This window comes from Physcomitrium patens, chromosome 23 (genome assembly GCF_059467195.1).
Source record: "Physcomitrium patens ecotype Gransden chromosome 23, ASM5946719v1, whole genome shotgun sequence".
In the NCBI taxonomy this organism is placed as follows: Eukaryota; Viridiplantae; Streptophyta; class Bryopsida; order Funariales; family Funariaceae; genus Physcomitrium; species Physcomitrium patens.
The window spans coordinates 1990345-2013531 of NC_143432.1; the positions used below are offsets into that span (position 1 = coordinate 1990345).

At 39.8% G+C, this 23187-nt stretch overlaps 3 protein-coding genes across 11 annotated transcripts; 2 read left to right on the forward strand and 1 right to left on the reverse strand.

Annotated features, from left to right (window-relative positions):
- The first annotated feature begins 257 nt into the window (after window positions 1–257).
- On the forward strand, window positions 258–4369 carry LOC112276246 (2-oxoglutarate and iron-dependent oxygenase domain-containing protein CP2). Of its 3 annotated transcripts, none has more exons than XR_002967948.3 (9): window positions 258–954; window positions 1506–1547; window positions 1648–1824; window positions 2122–2272; window positions 2380–2466; window positions 2753–2877; window positions 3053–3171; window positions 3389–3585; window positions 3905–4369. XR_002967948.3 is itself a non-coding variant. In XM_090246768.1 (9 exons), the coding sequence occupies exons 1-8, from the start codon at window positions 616–618 to the stop codon at window positions 3522–3524; spliced, it is 1176 nt and encodes a 391-aa protein (XP_090102894.1). In that variant the 5' UTR covers window positions 258–615; the 3' UTR covers window positions 3525–3545; window positions 3905–4139. The 3 variants fall into 3 exon arrangements, 2 of the variants coding, with proteins under 2 accessions (XP_090102894.1, XP_024363148.1); XM_090246768.1 differs by having other exon boundaries at window positions 3389–3545; window positions 3905–4139; XM_024507380.3 differs by lacking the exon at window positions 3905–4369 and having other exon boundaries at window positions 3389–3863.
- A 3913-nt stretch (window positions 4370–8282) lies between these two features.
- LOC112275859 (F-box protein At3g58530) lies at window positions 8283–12797 on the reverse strand. 3 transcript variants are annotated; one of them, XM_024506546.2, is made up of 14 exons: window positions 12666–12797; window positions 12375–12478; window positions 11972–12153; window positions 11629–11688; window positions 11235–11318; window positions 10814–10926; window positions 10537–10612; window positions 10229–10299; window positions 9916–10002; window positions 9602–9674; window positions 9368–9435; window positions 9160–9228; window positions 8831–8936; window positions 8283–8603 (listed from the first exon to the last, which is right to left on the reverse strand). In XM_024506546.2, exons 3-14 carry the CDS (start codon window positions 12149–12151, stop codon window positions 8538–8540), a joined length of 1053 nt encoding a protein of 350 aa, XP_024362314.1. In that variant the 5' UTR covers window positions 12152–12153; window positions 12375–12478; window positions 12666–12797; the 3' UTR covers window positions 8283–8537. The 3 variants fall into 3 exon arrangements, with proteins under 3 accessions (XP_024362314.1, XP_024362313.1, XP_024362312.1); XM_024506545.2 differs by having other exon boundaries at window positions 12656–12776; XM_024506544.2 differs by having other exon boundaries at window positions 12375–12773.
- A 650-nt stretch (window positions 12798–13447) lies between these two features.
- Window positions 13448–22951, forward strand: LOC112275858 (ATPase family AAA domain-containing protein At1g05910). 5 transcript variants are annotated; one of them, XM_024506542.3, is made up of 16 exons: window positions 13448–14116; window positions 14427–14480; window positions 14989–15105; window positions 15661–15901; window positions 16185–16412; window positions 16968–17231; window positions 17407–17719; window positions 17863–18330; window positions 18634–18982; window positions 19406–19594; window positions 20005–20144; window positions 20339–20584; window positions 20806–20992; window positions 21197–21262; window positions 21524–21764; window positions 21909–22951. In XM_024506542.3, the coding sequence occupies exons 1-16, from the start codon at window positions 13871–13873 to the stop codon at window positions 22385–22387; spliced, it is 3828 nt and encodes a 1275-aa protein (XP_024362310.1). In that variant the 5' UTR covers window positions 13448–13870; the 3' UTR covers window positions 22388–22951. The 5 variants fall into 5 exon arrangements, 3 of the variants coding, with proteins under 3 accessions (XP_024362310.1, XP_024362308.1, XP_024362309.1); XM_024506540.3 differs by having other exon boundaries at window positions 13657–14116; window positions 21870–22951; XM_024506541.3 differs by having other exon boundaries at window positions 13657–14116; window positions 21882–22951.
- Window positions 22952–23187: the final 236 nt, after the last annotated feature.

Here is a 23187-nt window from a genome sequence, read left to right on the forward strand (position 1 = left end):
AATTAACCTGCTCAAATACTTCGTCCGTTGTCGGTCATGATACTGGGGCAGGCCGATTTGATACACAGCGTGCGCGAGAACGCGGGTATACTATCCAGGTATATGATGCGGGTACAATCAGGGTACGTTAAGTATCCGGACATACAAGGGGTATGGGAAGGGTATGAATATTGGCAGGGAATGTTCAGGGTAGGATTCCGCCCTCGTCGTCATTCGATACTACACGCTTCTTCTTCTCCACCGTTGTCGTTGTTGCTGTTCAATTTTGGCGCCGGAGCGGGTCCGTGGGAGGAGTTCACATGCCCCTGCTGCTGCTCCCGGTGGTCTCTCTTCTACGCTTCCTCGTATCGCTCCCGATGTGTTGGAATTGAGCGCTTAGCAGTTTGCAAAATGTGGGAGTGCGGTAGTTTTGCTTAAGGAAATTTCGCGTATGCCGAATAAAATTTCGAGGGAGTTGTGTGGGGTTAGAGAATGGCTGCATTGCAATGGAGCGGGTGTTGTAGCTGCTAGTGCTTGTATTAGGCAGGGGGGCGCGTGAATTTTCGATTGGATCAGAGGTTCGAGATTCGGAGTTTTCTCAGGTTTCATATGCGGTGGATTTAAGAGGTTTCGAGGATGAAAGAACCAGCTCCGGCGACAGGGGACGTAGTGTTGAGCAGTAGGAAGAGGTTGAAGCCTCCGAGTAACAACAATGGCCAGCCTTCGAGGCGACCCCGGGAGGAAGAATTAGGGAGAGATGGCTTAGTGTCCATACCGCGGCTCTTGAGGACTCCTAACGTGAACCACAAGTCGGAAAACTATGAGGATTTGGAGGACTTGGAGTATCCGGCCGCATTGTACAGTACCATGGAGCAGCATTTGCCGTCCAGCTTCTTGAACGCCCCGCGTGAAAAGAAGTTGGCATTGCTTGATAGGATACTGTCAAAGTATCGCCCCAATGGAGAGCGCGCAAAGGTAATTCTATTATAGGGTTTCGCTCCCTGAATTCTGTTTTGAGTTTTCTGATTAGACCGGACGCTGGTCGAACACCTCAGCGCGGATCATGAGAAAAAAATAAAAAATCACTGAGTGCACTGAGTGGGATAAGCGAAATGAATCCGAGTTGGAATACTTTCCTCTGAATTTTTGTTAGCCTTAAGACCTGGGTAAAGATCCGGTGCACAAATAGCTCCAGCACTTAAAAGAAAGGTCAATCAAGCTGTTTTTGGATGGAAAAGTTCTGTAAATGTTCCCTGTTTAAAAGTTGAAGTCTCCTTTAACCCTAATTTTCGAATCATAGCAATTTTTTTTTTCCCTCCGCGCTGGTCGTTGATATGGATCATTTCGCGTTATAAGCAGGTGGACAAAATTTTGTTATGCTCAAACTTCAAAGTCAATGTGAACAATTTTATGATCATAATTTCTCAAAAATACTGCACAAGTGGCCGTGGTCGCGTCTTAATGAAAAGGTCTATGCAGTCTATTTGGTGTCACCGCTGCTCATGTCTGCTTGGATGTGCATGCAGAAGCATCGGGAGTACAGGGAAAGGATAAAGCATAATTATCAGGTATGCCCTAATCTTGTGTTGATTATTGCTCATCAACGCTGGTACTCAAAGTTTATGGTCACACATGCATATGCTGAAGTTCAACACAAAAATCTTGCAGCCGTTGCATGATGAGCTCTATACTCTCGATCCTGAGCGATTTTTTGTGAAGTCCTTCTTGGATGCGGTGAAGGATGGCTCTGAGGTTGCTCTTCGTCGCATTCTGACCGAACACTCTTCAGGGGTTTTTACTTTCAGCATGTTGAAACCTTCTTTCTGTTCAAAAATGTTGGAGGAGGTATGTGACTGTTACATTTTGTATTTCAAACATTTGAAGTTGCACACAGTAAGAGTGCTGTCTTAGTATCATGATTGTTTCCATGGTTATATACGTTTTTTTTTTTTTTTTTTTTTTTTTTTTTTTTTTTTTTCTTTTGATATTGGAAAACACATAAGAGGATAATTGGTCCAAGTTCTTGTGAAGTGATACCGTAAAAGAACAATTTATTTTTTCTCATTGGCTCTAATATAATAGTCCTTAACGAGCACTGAAAGAAGTATGTGCATGAATCTTGTGTCGGTGAGATCCGTCCAGGTAGAGCACTTCGAGAGATGGGCACAGGAAGCAAGAGTAAAGGTGATGCGTCCAAACACCATGAACAACTATGGAGCAGTCCTTGATGATATTGGAATGGAGGTCATGTTGAACCACTTAATGCTTCGCTATCTCAAACCCATGGCTGCGGGTACATCCCTTAAACTTTTCAGCCTTTTCAAGTGTCTTCCTGATCCTTTCCTTATCGTGAGTATCCTCATTTTTTCCGCACTGATTCTATGATAACATTATTGGCAGTGTTGTTCCTCAACGTTGGTGGATCGTCTTTAGACACTCACCATGGTTTTGTTGTGGAGTATGCAATGGATCGTGATCTTGATCTTGGTGAGATCGCTTAGACCATTAACTTCTCAGTCTTACATCATCCTAAGGAGATAAGTAGCCTTATAATTCTGTTACATACGCTTTCTAGTGAAGTTTGCACCTCTTTCTCTCGCTCTCTCTATCTCTCTCTACACACACCCACACATGCACACGTCCACACGCACACAAACAATATTAGATCTCAATCTTAAGAGATTTGAACAATTTTTTTCCCATCGAAATATCTTATACTTGGCTTCATCAAGATGGCTGAGTATTTTCTTTTCAATTTTGGTGGATAACACAGGTTTTCATGTTGATGACTCTGAAGTGACACTGAACGTCTGCCTTGGCAAGAAGTTTGATGGAGGCGAGCTTTTCTTCCGTGGTGTTCGATGCGACAAGCATGTCAACGGCGAAGCTCGTTCCGAGGTACTAGGAAGCATGGCCCACAGTCAATTCTCCTCGTGCGGGCAAGTCGTTAGTATTTTGATTTCTACAGCGTAAGCTTTTAAATATGCTACACTTTGCTGAGAAAGCCGTCAGGTGAATGAGTAACTTGGGCATCTATGCTAAATATTAGCAAAGTTACATTTTATTTTTGCAGGAAGTATTGGAATATTCTCATGTACCTGGTGATGCTATTCTGCATGCTGGTCGTCATCGACATGGTGCAAAGGCCATTACCTCGGGTCAGCGGACAAACCTGATTCTATGGTGTCGCAGGTAAAGTCTTGTTTAAACTGGCCTACCTTTTTTTTTTTTTTTTTTTTTTTTTTTCCTCCTATTTTTTCACATAACAAATAGCATGATTATTCCCAAACAATAAACTAAGCTTGCAGTGCTTTTCTTTTATTAAATTTTCCTCCCCATCGTTTTCTTACGTATGTATGGTATCCATGTGTGTCATATTGACATAGTGTGGTATGTATCTTTGGAGCAGCTCGGAATTTCGGGAGCTTAAGAAGTACCAGCGTGATTTCTCCAGTTGGTGTGGAGAGTGTTTGCTGCGGAAGAAAGAAGGAAAGAAAGAAAGAGGTCGTCGGCTCTCTAGTGCTAAGCGGCAATTGTCGTCTTGATGTCTCCATCAGATTCACTTGGTACAGAAAGCTCATGTCATAGTTCCTGTAAACTACGTTGGTAAGCTTGCAATTAGTTCCTCTTAAAGGGGGCGTCACAGTAGTTCAGTTGGATAACCTAAAACTGTCTGTATAGTGATAAGACTACTTTTCAACCTCAGATTCCTGAACGTCATGGGGTACTTCTCTGTCTATTTGTTGTGATTTCTATAGAATATTTTTTGGGGGGGTCATAAAATTACTCTGAAGTACAGTAGCTTTGTCATGGACGGATACCAGTCATCTCTGTTTTTCGCAAATTTAATTGAAATCATTTCCATGTTTTCTTTCACTTAAAAACATCTATTTCATAAGCTGGCTGTTTATTTTCCTGCCTGCAGGATACAAAAAACAACAAATTCTTTAGAGGAAATTTTATACCTGGGCTTGGAAGATGTGGATGCTGGAAAAGCGAAATTTTGGCATACGCTATTATCAAAAAATTAGCTGCTATGACGCTTGAAATCATCTCCATACACACCCTACCAATAGATAGGAGGTCCTGGTTCAAATATTTATGTAAAGGATTCAGATGAAGATGAGACCAAGTTATAAAATCCTCAAGCACATTTGTTATGTGGTCGTTTCACAAAAATGTTAAACGCTCAGCATGACCTTATTTATATTTGTAACTTAATGCTCTAGTTCGTTTGGAATGTTGTAGTCGACATTCTGCATCGTCAGCTCTTTTAACAATCTTCCAGAGAGGTCCGACGACTGCAGAGTTTCTTCGTGAAACTCCAAAATTTGGAACATTCTCTTGTCATTTTAACACCATTCAATGTGAACTTGTCCAAAACCTCAAACTGAATCTTAATGCAGCAGGAGTCTGTTGATACGATCAAGAAGAGAATGAAGGCGATCACATAAACGTAGATGTCCAGCAAACAGAGTATGGGAGATGGGTTGTGCAGAAATCTTCCATAGACGATAATAGCAACTAAAGCGTGCAGCAACACACCCTCTGTATGTGATATTCATCTGGCTCACCAGGGGCTTTCAAGGCAATAAGATATAGAATTTGCAAGGGTGGTAAGATGATGTTTTCTTTTCGGGAGAATTTTGATGGGTGTGTTTTGAGTAGCATCAGGTTTAGAAAGCAAGAGGCATGGCAAACATATGATATTACAACATTGTAACAATATTTAGTATCATAGTGTAGGGTTTTCATTATACAAAGTCCATATATAATTGTTTCATGTGGCAATCAATGTAAAAAAGAGAGATAACAATGTGACAAAAAAACCTACATTGTACCTTGTAATATATATTGTTTGTTACATTTTACAATGTATGGTTTTGTACAGAACTTTGTCGATGGTAAAATATGTTGTATAAATATGGGAATATACATAGAAAAAGCTCATTATGAGGTACAGCATATGCATAAGTACATAAAAAAATCTAATAGAAAGAAAATGGTATAATAATTCAAATAAAGATGCATAATATTTTGTATATCAGATTTTTATGACTTCCATGAAACACATAGTTATAAAATATTTAGAAGACAAATTATGAATTTCTATGTACATGTGTTTTATATATGCTATAAGATTATCACAATTTGTGTAGTTTTAAAGCATGTACCATATATGAATTCTATATAAATCAATATATGTTTTTCTTCCATTTAATTGAGTCATATTGAGCTCTTATACTAGGTAAGTATTCTAAATGTAATTAGAATTTAAGATTGCATTTTTTTGTTTATTTTTCTTGCAATTCTAATTTTTAATTCTAAAAGTTATGTTTTATTGAATAATTGTCTTGGTAATTGTCTTAGTATTTGTCTTGTAATATAATTTGTATAATATTTTTTTTTTCCACAATTTTTTTACTACTCTTTCTAATTGCAGCTAAAATTTTTGCAAGATGCTTAGGTTTTGTTTTTAATGTAGATCTATAAAATTTAGAAATTTAAGGAGTATTATTAAAAAATCTACGATTGGTAGAAAGAAGAAATATCAAACACTTGGATTCTATAGGTTCTTTTTCATCTAATATAACATGAGAGGTATAAAAAGTAGAAAAAAAAAATATGTGTGGAGATTAAAAAGTCAATTAGAGATAATAAAATAAAGATTCATGCACTACCAAGTGAAAAAAAAATGTAATAACAAGTATTGTGGATAGTATAAAAACTATCACTATTTTAAATTTATTATATTTTATTTAGGATATTAGTCATTAGTTTTTACTTTCAAAAATAAGAATAAATTATATAATATTTTGAGTTTTTTATTTAAATAATAAAATATCCATTATTAAAATTTAATTATTTAATCCATACAATGTCATATTTCTTTATACAACTAAAAAAATACATGGTCAAATATATTTCATATATTAATTATAATAGTATGTATGTATATGCATTCATCCAAAAGACAATATATGTATTTATGTATTTATACATTTATCCATATTGCAACTCTAAAAAAATGACAATTATTCAAAAAAGAAAAAAATATCATATGTACCTTTGAAATATATTGAAATATTAAGAATATCCTTGTATTCTTGATAATAGCAAATATATCCCTCATTTTTGTGATAATTGCAAATCCACCCTTGAGCTTAATAAGTTATAACTTTATTGTCATTTTAGGTGAATCCGAGGCCTAAATCATGTGCTGCATAGATTTTTGTGCATCAATTTTATGTATTACCAAGTAATCAATTGTCACATCATTGAAAAGTATTCATATTGAACATAAAAAAAAATGTAGTATACATGTGTGGAAACTCTATGTTGAGTGATTTCAAATGCTATAATAATCAATAAAAAGAAAATTGGGATATATTTCTTTTGATTCAAGTATACATTATCTTTCAAAGCTTGTTCTCATATAGAAAATTAAACACCTCTTCAGCTCAAAGTCATGTACACATGTAGTTCTCTATCCATGAACAAGATCATTTTTTTTTGTGCTTCTGCTATAACACATTTCTCTCTATTTGCTTCAAGTATTTGGTTAGCTTTAGATGGTCTCTAAGTAACAATTTAGTTTTGGTTACATTTGCTTCTAGCTTGAACCACCTGCTAAAGATACAATTCAAAAAGCTATACATTCTTAGCAAGAAATGAAACATGAACTAAAAGAAGTCGGTTGCAATTGGTTGCCTCCATTCACTCTATCCTAGGCCTTGGAGTAAGCAAGCTTGTACCATACAAATCTGTTGGAAGTGTTTCAATGATGGCAATGCCAGAGCTAGGGTCTGGTTTGTAGGGGGCCCAACTTGTGCAAAAAAGCCCTACACCAAAATTTGCAAGCCATGTAGTTTGGACCTTAGATTCACCTAAAATGGCAAGTAAGTTATATCTTATCATGCTCAAGGGTAGTTTTGCAATTATCACAAAAGTGAGGGGTATTTTGCTATTATCAAGAGTAAATGGATATTCTTCATATTTCAACATATTTCAAGGATATATTTGATATTTTTCTTTCAATAAATTATATATTTTTTTAAAAATTCATTCTTAACACCTTCCATTTTGAATTTCTTTTACTCTTGGATATTTCTATTTTATGTATTTGTTTATTTAAAAAAAAAATCAAATAATTATTCTTCCAAACATTGAGCTAAATTTCAAATGAAAACATGATTTTTTTATAGAGTAGTCCTACTAAAAACTAGTGCCAAGACATTAAATGCTCAATTGATGCACAATCTTATAAAGAAAATATTGGTCTCCATAGAACATTAGTCCTTCTACTTATTTCCACTCAAATAGATTCCTAGCCAATTCATCACAAATTTCTCAATAATATTTTAATGTACATTTTTATTATTATTAAAATATGCTTTAAAAGTTCTTCATTTCAACTTAGTTCTTAGCAAAGTATGAAGTACAAAGTATTTTTATAATTTTTTATAATTCTAATTTTAAAAATACTTAAGAATATGAAAAACCTTTATTATGTTCTTAAGAAAATTGGAATACTAAATGTTTCAATATATATATATATATATCAAAAGAGAATTATGCTTCAAATAAAAAAATTAATAGAAAAAAATTACAAAAACAATCGATGAAAGTCTTTCCATTAAATAAAAATTACTCAATAGTAATTTTACTCAATTAAATAGTAATTAGTGTGGGTTCACTATTAACATATATTCATTAGTAATATAATGCTTATAAAATGATAAACTAATATATGAATAAAAAAATTATTATTTAATGAAATAACAATAAAATATAAAATAAAATTACACACAATTTAAAGCATTACTTGTGAATAAGAGACTCATGTTCAATAAAATAAAAATATGTAAATAAGCTAACTTAGAGGTATGTATTTCTATGTCCGTCCAAATCATGTTCTTCATGACATCACTACGACTAATCAGAACTAGTTAATCCTAAAGCAAAACAAAGATCCCAATGGAGTATGTATGTAAATAAACATACACAAACATGTTTGATAACATTAAGGTTGGCAAACAAACCATCACACTGGGTCCATGCTGGAAATAGTAATGCCCATTAAACGCAAATGAAGTTGAACCTATCCTGGCTTCGCACCTCGAAGACACACCATTTGGGGTTCTTGTAAACTTATGAAATGTACGTCAGATTTATGTCCAATTGAACATCTTAAAAATTCTGTCTATTTTAGAGTGGAACAAGAAGAACCTTGACTTCTACCACCTTCAGAACATTGCCCCTCGATGAAATTAAGACTTACAGAAAAAATTGTACACAACAGATTGAATGCAAGAAATCACATTTCGTCTCAGCATCAGCTAAAATGTTAAGTTCGATTGGGTTATCAATCCCAGCTTTGTAAAAGGTTCTTTGACGTCTCCCAAGTCTCAAGTTAAATCCGACCCTTTTCCTCACGTACAGGCCTACTAACATAGCTCTTGATCTAGTAAACCCTTGATCTTGTAAACTTGAACTATCCTGTCCTTTTTGGGCTACAAATCGGTGGGCTCGACCTCTGTACGTAAAGTAATATTTTCTTAAGTGTGGAGTAGAAAGACTTTTAAGTTGGGGAATAGCCTCCGCAGTTCTTCCTTGGAACGCCGCTGCACCGGAACAAGATCCGACATCATTCAGAAAACTTATCTATTGGAGAACCAAAACCAAAGTCTAGCAGGTAGACTCGCAAACACTTTTCGGAATAGCCAATAAAATAACTAGAAATACACTCTAAAACCAAACTAAGACACTTCAGAGTTTGGACGATCTTGGAAACACATGCAATTTATGTCCATCGCTTGAAACACAGTACATGGCAACCCAAGAATCTCACCTTGACATTTATGCAACCATTGACGTCAAGGGCTATCAAGGAACTTCCACAGCATGCGGCAAGGCTTTCCAGGCCTTCGTCAGATACTCCAAGAAGTCCATGCAAGCTGCCCACCATAGAACAAGAATTGGTTAACACATAAATCAATTCCAATCAGACACAGATTTTTCTAACAGGCGAAATGAATCCCAAGGAAAAACAACATATCGGCATCGGAAACTGGATTTGTTGAGCTTAACGAGATCTTGCAACACTTACAAGTGAATAATCATCATCATTTAGTAATGTGAAGAGTTTCCAATTAAGCCTAATACAACAACATAGCTGACCTTAAACTCTGAAGACGAGAACAGTGCTGTGCAAGGGCCGTGAGTCCAACGTCTGTGATATTGATGCACCTGTTTGAGGACAATGCAAATATGTGAAGTCTTTAATATTATCGATGTATCTCAAACTCATGAGAAATATAGTAAACCACGAAGAAACCCGTCGACGTTGCATCCTATTAAATCAGTCATTAGTGTTGGAAGAACATACCAAGTCAAATTCAGGGTCTCTAATTTTGAGCACTCACTAATTGCCGACAATCCATCATCTGATAAAAGCTGTTCACCCAATGCCATGCCTTCAATGAGACATAATACAGTTGATAAAACTACAATTTGTAACCATCTTTTAGAAACAACATGGGATCAAAGCTCAAGAAAACAGAAAATATTATCGTAACTGAACAAGAAGTCAAACTAAAATTTTAGAGTGCGCTCTGCTTACATGAGCACCACAGAGATCAAGGACGCGAAGTTCGCTTAACTTGCTTAACGTTATGAAAGACGTGTCTGTGAAACTGCACACCCTCCCACAATAATGAAGTTACAACAACGAGTGATCAACGAGAGAAATAAATCATCGTCAAAATTTAGGTCTAACACAATCTGGGTTGTGCCACTAATTTAGTACAAAATCCAACCGAACAATAAAAGATACGCTAAGAAAAACCTAGAAAAAACTAATCATATTACACAGAAACGATTACTCATCGAAGAACTACAAACACAATTCTGTCTTGAATAAGGTCTAGCTCATACTTGGGACTCGCATAAAGATATAGTTCTACAATTTCCCGGCAAGCATTGATAACTTCCACCAGCCCCTCGTCTGTAAGTTTCACGCCTCTGTAGCACCCACAACGGTATGAGGTTCAAACATTGCCTACACAACTATGACAAGTGCAACAAAGCCAGCACTGCCATGCTAGACAGCAGAGACAACTGAACAATATGATTTACGCAAAGATAGGATGTGTACATGGATCGGCAAAGGTGAGCAACGTGACAAACTGAGACTCGACAGCGTACGAAACAGCAAATGCGACACGGTCAGATCGCAATGCTACCCCACCTAGTGAGATTGAGAATTTGAATTCTCTGGCCATGCTTTGCAACGGCTCGCAAGCTCCTATCTGTAAGACTCTGCAGAACCAGATATAGACACAAATGCACAACATAGAATGCAAGGGTCAGAATTTTAAGTTTCAACTGCACGCATTTGCAGCAAATAACTGGAAAATTAGCTTAGAGGATGTCGCGTTTCTATATTGCATGATTGAGTCGCAAGAATCAGTTTACAAGGGTCCACCACGCTTATGGGAAATTGAGCAAAGAATAATTGACTGAATGAAACTCAAGGCTTAATAAGAAACAACAAACCTTACACCCGCTGATGTTCAAACTTCTGAGATCCTTGCAAGATCTCACGACTGCTTCAATGCCAGCGTCAGTCACTCTGAAACATACCTCGCCCAAATTCAATCAATTTGAACAACCATAGCATATATTGATGTCGATTTTTGTTAGCACATGGTGGACAAACATGAAGAAAAGAGTTTCAAGAAACGAATAACATGACATCGAATCAAATTTACATGTCATACTAATCAACTGTATATGTCATCCAACGGAAGAGAGTAATATGACGATATCATACTTCAAATTCCAGTATATCGAGAATGATGTCAAACTTGGATTAGCCGAAGCTACGAAAATGACGCCCGAATTGGTGACCTTCTGGCACGCATTAAGATTTATTCGTCGAAGACTCTGCAAGGAATCCAACAATGTCCATTTAACGTCAGAGTGAACCTTACAAAACCTATGGGAAGTTACAGAAACAACAACCAATGAACCAATCTTAGCTAAGTTTCATAAGAGCCCTTGGCAGAACTATATCGATCCTCACATTGAGAGCCTAACATAGCGCTTCTCTAGGTCTCCATTAGAAAACTTACATTGATAGAATAAAATTCTTTCACCGCTCTCCCTTACAGGAGGAAGAAGGTACGGCTTAAATCAATCAATAGTACTGTATGTGAATAATTCCTCTCATAGAGGTTTTTCTGTGCGCATACCTTAAAGGCTATAGCTGTCAAATGCTTGTCTTCTACATCCTGTGCGAACTCAAGATTAATTTCTTCCACATTCCGGAAACGCTTCTGCATTCCACAGGTTGCGACATCTCAAGCAGCCGGACAATACAGACATACTTTCACTTCCATCATGCACATAACAATAAGAACACATTCGTGACTTGTTCCCAGCTAACTTCATATTTAAAGCTACAAGGCTTTGCACTTTCGACGTATCTGCCCCTACAATTGTATTCTAATGCAGGGACAAGTTTAGATGCCAGGTTTCAACCTGTACTCAATAGTTTCTTCCTCACGAACCACTGTAATATGCACTGAAAAACCGCATCATTGGATACGATAGCAACATGGGGAAAATAAGTGAAGATAGTAATACCTGAGCCAAAACAACAACTAAGGTTTCACCTGCATGCTTCCTGTTCCGTAAGTCCAAAATCTAGAACAATAGAAGACGAAATGGATTAGAGTAACTAAACTAACTTATACAATGGCCTCTAGAAGGCTTTCAACAGCTAACATGAGTTGATCACAAGAATCGACAAAGATTTTGAAGATCACTACATGAACAGGTGTGTGTGTAAATATATAACCAAACTATTGCATCACTTGCACACCAAAAAACTTTTGAAATGGACTATCCGTTTGTTCAGAATCAGAAGCTAGAGCAACAATTGACAGGAGAGCAGCAAAATGTAGCTGAAGGAAAATTAAAATCAGACCTTCCACAAAGGGGCGTGCGAGGTAAGCAGGTGGCGAATGGAGGTGCTAACGCACAGCAACGCGCAAACATCGCGCTGTCCCAAGTACGAACTGACAAGTTGCATAACATGAGGTACCACCTCCGTCCCCCATTGGTCACGGTCACTCTCTTCACTGCTTCTGGCTAAGTCCACCCCCATTGCTATACATCGAATTCAAACACAAAGAATTTTAAAAAAAAGAAATAAAAGAAAAAAGAAAAAAGAAAAGTGCTCGCGTATCAAAATTGGCAACACATCCAGTAATTAGTTAATTTACATACTCCGATCTCTATACCAATTCAACCCCCGCACCTCCTCCGATATATGACTAGTTCAACCAATGCATCGCATCAATTTGACTGATCCGAACAGCCAAACTCACCACGAATAGAAACCTCCGCCTGTTATCAATTAGTTGTGGTTTACCACCGGGACAGTAATTTGAAGTTGCTCGCTTCAAACGCTAGCTCTCTCCACTTCTATACACTTCAATTTCGCTCCAAAATCCCAAAATCACAACATCCTCAGAATCGCTGTTATAGCATTCAAAAAATGACTTCGAATTTTGGAGATGCAGAATACAGCAACATAGCAACCTCGCAGCATAAATAGGACATCGATCGACTGTGAGAAGTGGCAGGAGAATGGCCAAGAAAATCCCACCGATACACACCGTTGAAGCAGAATTCGGTGATTTCGATGAGTGAGAGCAATTACTCAAAAAAGCGTCGAGTAGAAGATCGAACGCTCCACAAATGAAGCCCTAAACGACGGCAGGAGTGAGAGAGGGAGATTGGGAAACGAGGGTTGAATAGCAGCCCGCTGGATGGATGAATTATTGCATATATTTGGTGGATGATAGATGAGGTCAGGATGCTGTTTGTTGCTCAAATTAGTTCATAATGACCAACTTGGGACGTAGTTAATAATGAAGAACATGGAACAACATTTAACTAAATATTTTTCGTACCAGTCGTCTGTTTGACGTAAGAAATACATTCTTTGTAATGTAACCATCCAGTATCATTTGTCCCATTTTTGTAATAATATTGAACCAACTCGCAGATCCAAAGCCAAGCAGTAGTCACACGAACTGAGAAAGCTAGTAGAACTGGCAGCAGGCTATATATACCAGTAGCAGGGCCAAAGCTAACAGTCGTAGTAGGAGTAATCTAAGTGGTAGCCGTCATGAGAGAGACAGGGAGGAGACGGACAGACAGACACAGATACAGAGTGAGAGTGGGAGAGAGATAAGCAGAATAGGAAGAGGAAGAAGCTTGAGAGAGGGAGCGGCGAGGAGCTTCACGGGAAGGGGAAGAAAATTGGGTAGTTGATGACTGGGGCAGGGCCAACCAATTTAGCAGCAGGTCCATCACCACTCTAATCGTAATCAAACACTCACCGAAGAAGCCCAACGAAGGAACACAAATCAAAAGAAAAAAACAGGCAGAAGAAACAAACTCGTGTGGAGGAGTGGGGGAGAAGGAAGGGGTACAAGAAAGGAACAGGGGCAGCTCTTTTGCTTCGGAGCTCTTGTAATGGAGACAGGAGGAAGGGCTTTGAATATAACGAAGGCGAGGAGGGGTTAGCTGGCTTGGCAGGGCCGTGATGGAGGAAGAAACACCTTCATGGCCTGGACGAAGAGCCTTGGAGAAGCCCTAGACGACGAGTTTGTCGTCGATATCGTGGCGTCTTCAGTGTTGAGAGGATGTGGGACGTGAAGTGCGAGGTGCCATGCTCGCAAGTGTGAGTGAGGGAGGTGATGGCTTGGACATGGTGTGGTGTGACGAAGTGTTAACGGAGTTGGTGTGAGAGAGAGAGAGTGAGAGTGAGTGAGGGAGCGAGGGAAGGGGAGGGTTTACCGAGGGCTGAGGTTCTATGAAGGCATCGCGTGGCCATGGGCCGGCAAGGCGCGTCTCCTCTGCCAAACACCGTCGGTTTCTGCACAATGCTAAACAGTCCAAACGCAAGAGCCGTAGTTCCTTGGCAAATATGCGGATAGCCAATGCTTTGCGTCAGAGTACTGGGATTATCGGCCACAGTAAGAATAGCAATCGCAGAAACGATCACAACGATAACAGTAACAACCACAATCTGCCGCTGCAATCTGCTTCCTCCCCGCAGGTGATGTGACTTATTCTTGGTCGAATTCTGTGATTTTCCTTCCGAGAGCCCGATGCTCCTGGATTCTGTTCGTTTTTCTGTCGCTGAGGCTAGTGGTTGTCTTTTTCGAATTCCCTTTTCATTGCATGTTTTGCTACTTTATGAACATTATGTTCTCTCTCTCTCTCTCTCTCTCTCTCTCTCTCGCTCTCTTTTTTTTTTTTGCATTTTAGAAGCTTGCTTGATTGGGAAATTTAGGGCAGGGTGGATTTCGTGGAGTCACTATGTTCCTCGTTGTTCACTGTTGCTTCTGGGATTGATCGCATGTTAGGCCTTGGAGACGGAAGCCAATCCCTCGATGCCATCTGATAACGTTCCCAATCAGGTCCGAATCTGTCCATGATATTCTTTGTTGTGGCATCTGAGCTCCCTGGTTTGTTTGTTCTCTCAATGTTGTCGTCTCGATCTCTCAATTGCTGGTAAAGTTTTATTTTTCCCAACCGAAACCATCTGCTATCGCGAGCATGGATGTCATGACATACGTGATCATGGCGCTAGTTGTAGGGTCGGGCACTGGCTTTTCAAGGTGCTCTAGAACAAGCTCTAATTCTGTTTTCGTTTTTATACTTTCAGAGTACCCGAGAGTGGCTACAGAATTTCCCTCACCTTTGTAGTTGCTAGCAACCTATCGTAGCTGGCCCCATGTTGAGCTAAGTTTTTGTTTAGGGCTTCTGTGAGGGTTCACGATAACACTCATCTAGTCCCCTAACCACTCAGCCGAACTCCATACGCTGATGGACAGTAAAGCAACTCCTGTCTATTTTTATTTTATTTTATTGAAGTACAGACTATTCCCACAGTACGATTCACCCTAAAATGGCTCGATGTTGCAGTACGCTGCTGATGCTGGTAACCTTCGGCGCTCTACAAGAAAAAGGCGTGTGTTGGTCCATGTCGACTACGATTCTGACAATAGTGAACATGAAGTATATCGAAGTCAAACAAGTCGGGTATTTACAACAATTACTTTCACAATCACTCATCTGTAACCACTCAGTTTGTTTGGAATTGGAATTGCAAAGCTGCTCGGTCTGCACTCTTATTCGAGAATGGTGTCTTCGTTTTAGAGCTTTCCTTGAATTCATTTAAGTACACCTTTTGTACTTGACGTTATCTCATATCAGCGGTTGTCGCGTACCTCAGCCCTCTATTAGCAATTGTGATGAAATCATCTTCGCATTGTCAGCTTAGGACTTTTTTTCGATCTTCTGTTTTATCGATTTTCAAGCGTTCGTGCTAATCCGTTGTCGCCTTTCTTCATACTTTTGATAATAGGATGGGTGCTGTGTGCATCTTAGTTGCTTCAGTAGTGAAGCACCTATATGTGTGGCGAGGTGTTTGGTGCTTGACCCAGTCATTTATCTATTTTAGAAGATGCTGGTGTTCGCCCAAGTGGAGTGATTTAATCGTCTTTGCGAGCTCCTTGAACTGAGCAGCATTCATGCGTTTAATCTTCCAAACACTGTCTGCTACATTTTGATCATATTGGTATGGCTCATTTACAGTTGCCAAAACATAGATATTCTTCGTCCCACACTACCATCCACACTACCAAAGCAGAGCATATTGTAGAGGAAGAGGGTAGTCCTGAGCCCGCAGAGCCGAAAAATATGGATGCTGCTGCTGCTCCTAGAAGAGAGGGATTGCGACCGCGGCAAGGAATAAGGCCCTCAAGACTAGAGCTTTCATCTCAAGATTTTGAAGATGATGATCGGAACTCATCTGACAGGGAGATGGGGGCGAAAGGTATCAACCCCAAATTTTAGCAATGTATTATTTGAAGTTGGACTGGAGACCGTATCATTCAGATTTAGTATATGTTTAGCGTTTTCCTGACAAGTAACATGAAGGAAGTGAGTTTTCTACATACCGGGACTGATTCCCGAAACATGCTAAAGTCGGCGTCCTCTTCATGTTAGTCAGTACCATGCCTAGATGTGGGCTACCTCAAGGATTGTAAAAACGTGGTGGATTTTTCTTTTAGCTTTTGTATCAAGTTTTGACAGTTATTATACCATTTTGGTTGCAGATGAGGGAGAGGAAGAAGAGGAAGAGGAGCCAGAAGAGGAGCAGGAAGAGGAGGAAGAAGAGGAAGAAGAGGAGGAAGAGGAGGAGGGGGAAGAAGATGAAGAGGCCGAAGAGCGAGAAGGTCGCCGTCGCTATGCTTTGCGAAACCGCACTGGTGTGCAGCGCTTTTCTCCTCGAAAGGAAGAAAGGACAACAAGGGCACCATCTCCCCGAAAAATGTTTCATGGAGGTGTGTCAGACATAACCTTTCAGGCTGTAACAAGAATAGTGGCAGTCATCTCATTTTCTGGCCATTAATATACGAGGGTCTGTGGGCACGGTATATTGTCAATAATCGCAAATTTCGCAATTGTTTGGATCCAGAAGGATGCTCAACAGCAGTTCTTATAAGTGCTTATTAACTATGTGATGAGTTCGTGATTCTTTTTCATCATTGTATATTTTTAATTTTAATTTTTTTTTATCGAAGTCCATAGTATCCATTAATTCTTGTAAACCATATTTAAAAGCATTGAGTGATCGTCTCAGCTTACCAAGTTTTCAACGATTTTTCGTTTTTGTCATTACAGCAGTGAGAATGTGGAATTCGTAGGCTTTTGAACCTGGATTATGTTTAACTTCGAGTTAATCTAACTCGTTCATTTATACATTTTAGGCAATGCGTCTCTGAGTTATCATATTCGTGTACAATGTACACATGAGTCCTCAGTACACCAATAGTGAGAATAGGGTACTCGAGCTTAAGTCAGGTATTGTTTCCTGATGATCTGGCCTTAAATTGCAGGGGGCAGCTCAAAGCGTGGTCGGGAAGGTCGTCGGTCAGGAAGCAGGGTGCATAAAAGACGTCGTTCGATGAGGGCTGATGATTCAGATGACTCATTGCTTGTGGATGAACAGGAGCAAGGTGCAGCTCCCTGGTCGCGATTAGTTCGAGGCTCTTCTCATCCGTGGCTACCTGCAGGTCTTGAGGCACCTGGTCTGAGTAATTTGAGCATGGCTGCTAGTGGTTGGAGTCAACCTGGTAGCCATTGGGCTTCGACTGCTCCAGGTATTGACATGTTGTGATGTTTACCTGTGTAATGACTTTCACAAGTGGTTTCCAATACTACAAAGAAGTGCCTCGCTGTATCAACTGTTGTAGTCAGGGAATGTTGGTTTCAGCCACAATGGTTCACTTTCATTTCTAACTAATGTATTATTTTACGTTGAATGTTGGGAAGTAGGTGCTCAAACAGCCGGGCCAAGCTCGAAGGGAGGAGCAGATATTCAGCCAGTGCAGGTGGACGAAACAGTTGGATTTGAACAGATAGGAGGATTAGCACACTACATTGACCAACTTAAGGAGATGGTTTTCTTTCCGTTATTGTATCCAGATTTCTTTGTCAAGTATCACATAACTCCACCTCGAGGAGTTCTTCTTTCGGGTCCACCAGGTACAGGCAAGACACTTATCGCCCGGGCCATGGCAAGTGCGGCATCCAGAGCAGGACAGAAAGTTAATTTCTACATGCGGAAAGGAGCTGATGTGCTTTCCAAGTAATGTATCCTACTCAACTTCATGTTTCGCATTGCAACCTCCTGTTCCACGTCTGAGCGTTAGAGAGCGTGGGTACGTTTTACTGATTATTGTGCTACTGCAACTTATGTTCGGTCGGTGTTTGCGTACTTTTCCCTTGCAGATGGGTAGGAGAGGCTGAAAGACAGCTACGGATGCTTTTTGAGGAAGCGCAAAAATGCCAGCCATCAATCATCTTCTTTGATGAAATAGATGGTTTGGCTCCTGTACGTTCTAGTAAACAAGAGCAGATTCACAACTCGATTGTGTCAACTCTGCTGGCTCTCATGGATGGCCTTGATTCCCGCGGGCAGGTGGTGGTCATTGGTGCAACTAACAGGATAGATGCTATAGATGGAGCACTACGGCGACCAGGGCGGTTCGACAGAGAATTAATTTTGAACCACCCTACATTTGAGGCTCGAGTGGAGATTCTAGACATTCATACCAGAAAATGGCAAAAGCCTCCATCAGAAGAGTTGCGTAGAGAACTTGCAGCTGCATGTGTTGGATACTGTGGAGCAGATTTGAAGGCTTTGTGTACAGAGGCAGCTATTCGCGCCTTCCGGAGAAAATATCCTCAAGTTTATAAGTATGTTCTAGATCTTTATTAGTGGATAGTTGCATTGTTGCTCTCTAAATGTCTACTAATGGCTATTTTTAGATGTTTTCTGTTTGCAACACTTACCATACCTGCTTTGATACATGCTTGGTCCTCGCACCATTTTGTCACACCTTGTGCTTTCGTTTTAATTTTCATTAGAAGACATTTTTGGCTTCTGGCATCCTCTGTGGTTTTTCTGAATTCTTAAGACTTTGTGGAAATTTTCTTCATTGGATAAAAGTCATTACCTGCATATCCATTTTGACGAAAAATAATTCTTGAATTTTTCAGGAGCGACGAGCAGTTTGTGATTGATGTGGAGTCTGTAGAGGTGGAAAGACGCCATTTCTTGGAAGCCATATCTGCCATTACACCTGCTTCTCATCGTGGGGCAGTAACGTATGCAAGGCCTTTTTCACCTGTGATCTCTCCGTGCCTAGAAGGACATCTTCAAATAATTATGAGAAGATTATCGGACATCTTTCCACTGATGATCCGGGACATCTCCAGCAGTAACCTGTCAGATAGCGAGGAAGATGAAAGCCCAGAACAACTGGCTCGTTTGTTTGGATTGGGATGCAGTGCTCCTCGGATTTATAGACCCAAGTTTCTTCTCTGTGGAAGTGAAGGAGCTGGCTTGGTACCTTCCGAAACTTTCCCAGTATTTGGTGTCACTTTGTGCAGCATTTGAGTTCCCAGCTTTTTCCAACAAATTCTCATGTACTCTAGCACTTCAGATTTGGCAAGCTCTTAGTTTATAGTTCATACTTGTACATCACATTAATTCCAAGTGGCTTGCTCACTTGTGTTGTACTTCAATGTCCTCTGTGCAAAATTTGTTTGTGGTCGCCTTTGAAGCTATGAAGATGCTGATATTTTGCCTATATTTTAACCCGATTTTGGTGTTGTAAAACACATCAAATCTCTAAGGTTTGTGTACTGTGGTCGTTTTGGACTGTATTGTATTGGTCACTTACAACTGTCTTTGCAGCTCTTGAACTTAGAGAATCATTCGGTTTCAGACCTGGTATACTTAATTGATCGATCGACTCTCTGGGTGTAGGATCATGTTGGACCAGCGGTGTTGCATGAGTTGGAGCGGTTCCCAGTTCATTCATTGGGGTTGCCCTCACTTCTGTCTGATCCAAGTGCAAAGAGCCCTGAAGAAGCACTGGTTCATATATTTGGAGAAGCTCGAAGAAACACGCCCTCAATACTTTACTTGCCTCAGCTTCATCTTTGGTGGGAAACGGTATGTTTGTATATTCCAGCTTGAATTACATGCGTTATTTTTATGTTACTATTCATATGCTTGACTTTTGTTGTAGATAGCATATCTATACAGCTGAGCATCGTTGTTTGGAGCTTGTATATCCTACAGTTGTTGGGTGCAGGATATAGTCAGATCTTGTCTTTCTGATTCTCGTATTTTCAGTTAAGTGTGGATTTGTGTTCAAGTACATTTTGCTTTAAATTCCATTATTCCATAGATCCCTATTCTGGTTGCTTAGAGCAGCTCCTGTCAAAAACTATTTAAGGGTATTGGCAGGGGTGCATATTAGAGCGATGTCAGCAGCATGTTTACAGACAGGAGGTTTGAGTCAATAGTCAATGCTCTGGTTGATTGGTACTTAATGACGATTCTTCCTTGGACCTTCGTAGGCTCATGATCAACTGCGAGCAGTGCTGAAGATGCTTTTAGATGACTTGCCTTCTGATCTTCCAGTCCTATTTCTCGGAACGGCCTCAGCATGTGGAAAGGATCTGGATGAGTGCATACGTGCCTTGTTTAGTCACAACTGGTGAGGAAAATGAGAGGTTTTCTGTTTGAAGAGTCCACAATTTATTATCTTTACTACTTGCTTAAACTCATCGCCTTACGTACTTTTTGATTCTCTATAAGCAAGAATACCAGCTCATATTTGTACCTTAGTTTATCCTAGCTTTGTTCTCATTTCCAACGTATGTTTTAATGCTTCTGTTGATTTTGTTGCAGTTATGAAATGAAGTTACCCAGCACAGAAGCAAGGTCTAAATTCTTTGCACAGCTCGTTGATGCTGCAGTTTCTGTTCCAAGGAGAAGAGCAAACAGCCGAAATAGGCAGGAGGAGATTCTTCATGATCTTCCGAAAGCACCTAAGATTGTTAAAGGGCCAAGTGAGACAGAATTACGAGAGCGGGCCGAGATGGAGGAAAACCATCTTAGGCGGTTGCGGATGTGTTTTCGTGATATTTGTAACAGGTTCAAGCCTCACTCTTCTAATTTTTCTTGTCACTCTATTTGTTTACGAATCGTTCTTTTATATACGTGCTTTCTCTGACAAACCGTTGTTGCAGTATGAAAGCAATTTGTCGGCAACTGCGTTCATTTTAGTTAGCATAGTGAGTTGAAGTAGGTCACGTTTATTTCTAAATTTTGATTTCTCTCGTCCGCTGTTGGGTTGTACTTGATTTTCAATGCAGACTTTTATGTGAAAGACGGTTTAGTATATTCCACTACCCAGTCATGGACGACGAGGCTCCTGACTATCGGAATATCGTACACAATCCAATGGATGTGGCCACTCTGCTGCAACGTGTTGATAGTGGACATTACTTAACTAAGAAAGCTTTTTTGGCTGATGTCGATCTAATTCCAGCTAATGCTCAAGTATGAGCTTTTTGTTTCGTTGTAGTTTGATTGCAATTGTTATCTTTTTCTAGATTCGGTTTAGTCCCTTAGGATTGCTTGTTGTGTTATAACTAGCATACTGAGTCAGCCTTCAATATGAGAAGGGTAGTTGTGCTGAGGAATTTACTGTTACAGTTGTCTTTAGTCCTTGAGTTGTTGACTAGAAGCTTGGACATTGCGCAGGAGTATAATGGGGATGATTATCAAGGAGGTCGAATTGTCAGTAAAGCATGTGCGTTACGTGATGCGGTATGAAGCGATCCTGCTATCCACGAATTGGCTATGTTATTCTGCACCATTCCATGAGTGTCAATTTTGGGTGCTATTTGTTCAATACAGAGGATAATATGTGGAATGGCTTCGACTTATTTACGTACTTATTGGATTGCCCAAGTTCGGAAATGTCCACAATTCCACTTAAAGGAATAATAATTCTACATTATGCAATTTTGGGTTGACGTACTTCTATGCCCAGTTGTAAGACTAATGATCTGCTTCTTACTAAAACAGGTGCTGGGGATGGTGTCCACAATTGATCCTGCATTAGTGAAAATTTGTGATGAAATTGCTGCTCGTGGAGGGCCTACAAAGCTTCCTGGAGTGCCCTCTGGCGTGCTAGTTCCGGCAGCTGCTCCTGCAACTGTGCGAGTTAGCGCTAGACTGCGAGGATTCCAGCCGGAGGTTGATGCTTTGAAGAATTCTGACGGAGGTGCCCGCCGGACACGGAGAAGCAGCGAGGGGCTCTTCCCTGGTAAGATCAGTGTTGGTGATCCTTACGTGTGCAACATACCTGCTGTAGTGTACTTGTTGTGGTTGTGTTCCTGTGTGTACACTAGCTCTTAATTTTCTATGATAGACTTCTCAATAGGTGAAGGGACAAATGGGAATTGCTCAGAGGGGACTCTTAACCTGGAGCCATCAGTGGAGGTGCGCACTGAAGCCGAAGAGATGCTTGTGGATAGACAGTCCTCACCAGCCCCAGAAACCTGTCATGGTGTAAGGTCTGAGACCACTGATGAACAGCAAGGAAATGGCAACCTCAATTTGCATGAACGATCTTTGGAGACAAACAATCATAGACAAAAACCTTGCGAGGAGCAGCGAAAAATGTCTTATGAACCCTCAAATGAGGGCGAAGATGGCTGTGAAGATTCACATGAGAAGGATGAAGAGGTACTCAAGTCCCTCAAGCCGAGAATCGATGCTGTGAAAGAAAAATTGATATCGCAGACCAAGGGATTTGGAGTCTTTCGACTGGAGATGCTCCATGCAAACATTTGCAGACTGCTCCAGCATAATCACGGGGATTCCTGTTCTTCAAGATTGGCTTCTCTGGAGGCATTCATCTCAGATGAATCGATCTTGACTTATTGACACGTCAATAATTAACAGGTTGGGCTTGCGATATTTGTCCATCCAGGAAACTTTCGAATTAGTCCCCCTCATTCAATTACAAAGGAAGCTGATTGGCAACTCGGCATTTTTTGTCGTTGTGGCAACAGGTATATCCTACTAACCTGAAAGATCGCTGGTAATAATCATCCTGCGAACACTTGAATCGTCATACAGTGAGTAATCTAATTGCGCGGATATTGGGATATAGCCGCAAATCTCTTACTTGCAAGGTTGATTTTTTAATAGAGTATGTTCTTTTTTTCTTTTTTTCTTAGGGGAATATACAGGAACAATTTAGTAGTACTGTCCCTTAAAAGGCGTTTTTGGCAAAGCTTGTGACACTATCGAGTTTGGAATAGAGGTAAATAGTCGGGAGGTGGTTCAGTACAGAAATCAAGCAGTCAGTGGGCATCTATTCGTCCAGGCATGATGAACAAGAGTAAGAGTTATATTTTAGAATCAAATTTATCCCTGTGATATAAGGCCATGTGGACTCCAATATGTTAAAGTTCCTTCTGATAATCAATTTATATTTTGATACAATTCTGAATCTCGATCTCTTCAGCAATTTCTTTTTGACATATACAGTTTGTTGTGCCCTAAATATTACGTAGTCATTTTAGCCAATTCCATGATGTATGTAGTTAACTATGTATACAATTCTTTGCCCTTGTTATTTTAGCCAATTTCTAGATTGTATTAAAAATTGTATTGGGTTCAGGAGTACAAATTGCATTGTGCTAGCTTACTACTAAAAATACAATTTTTAATCAATTTTT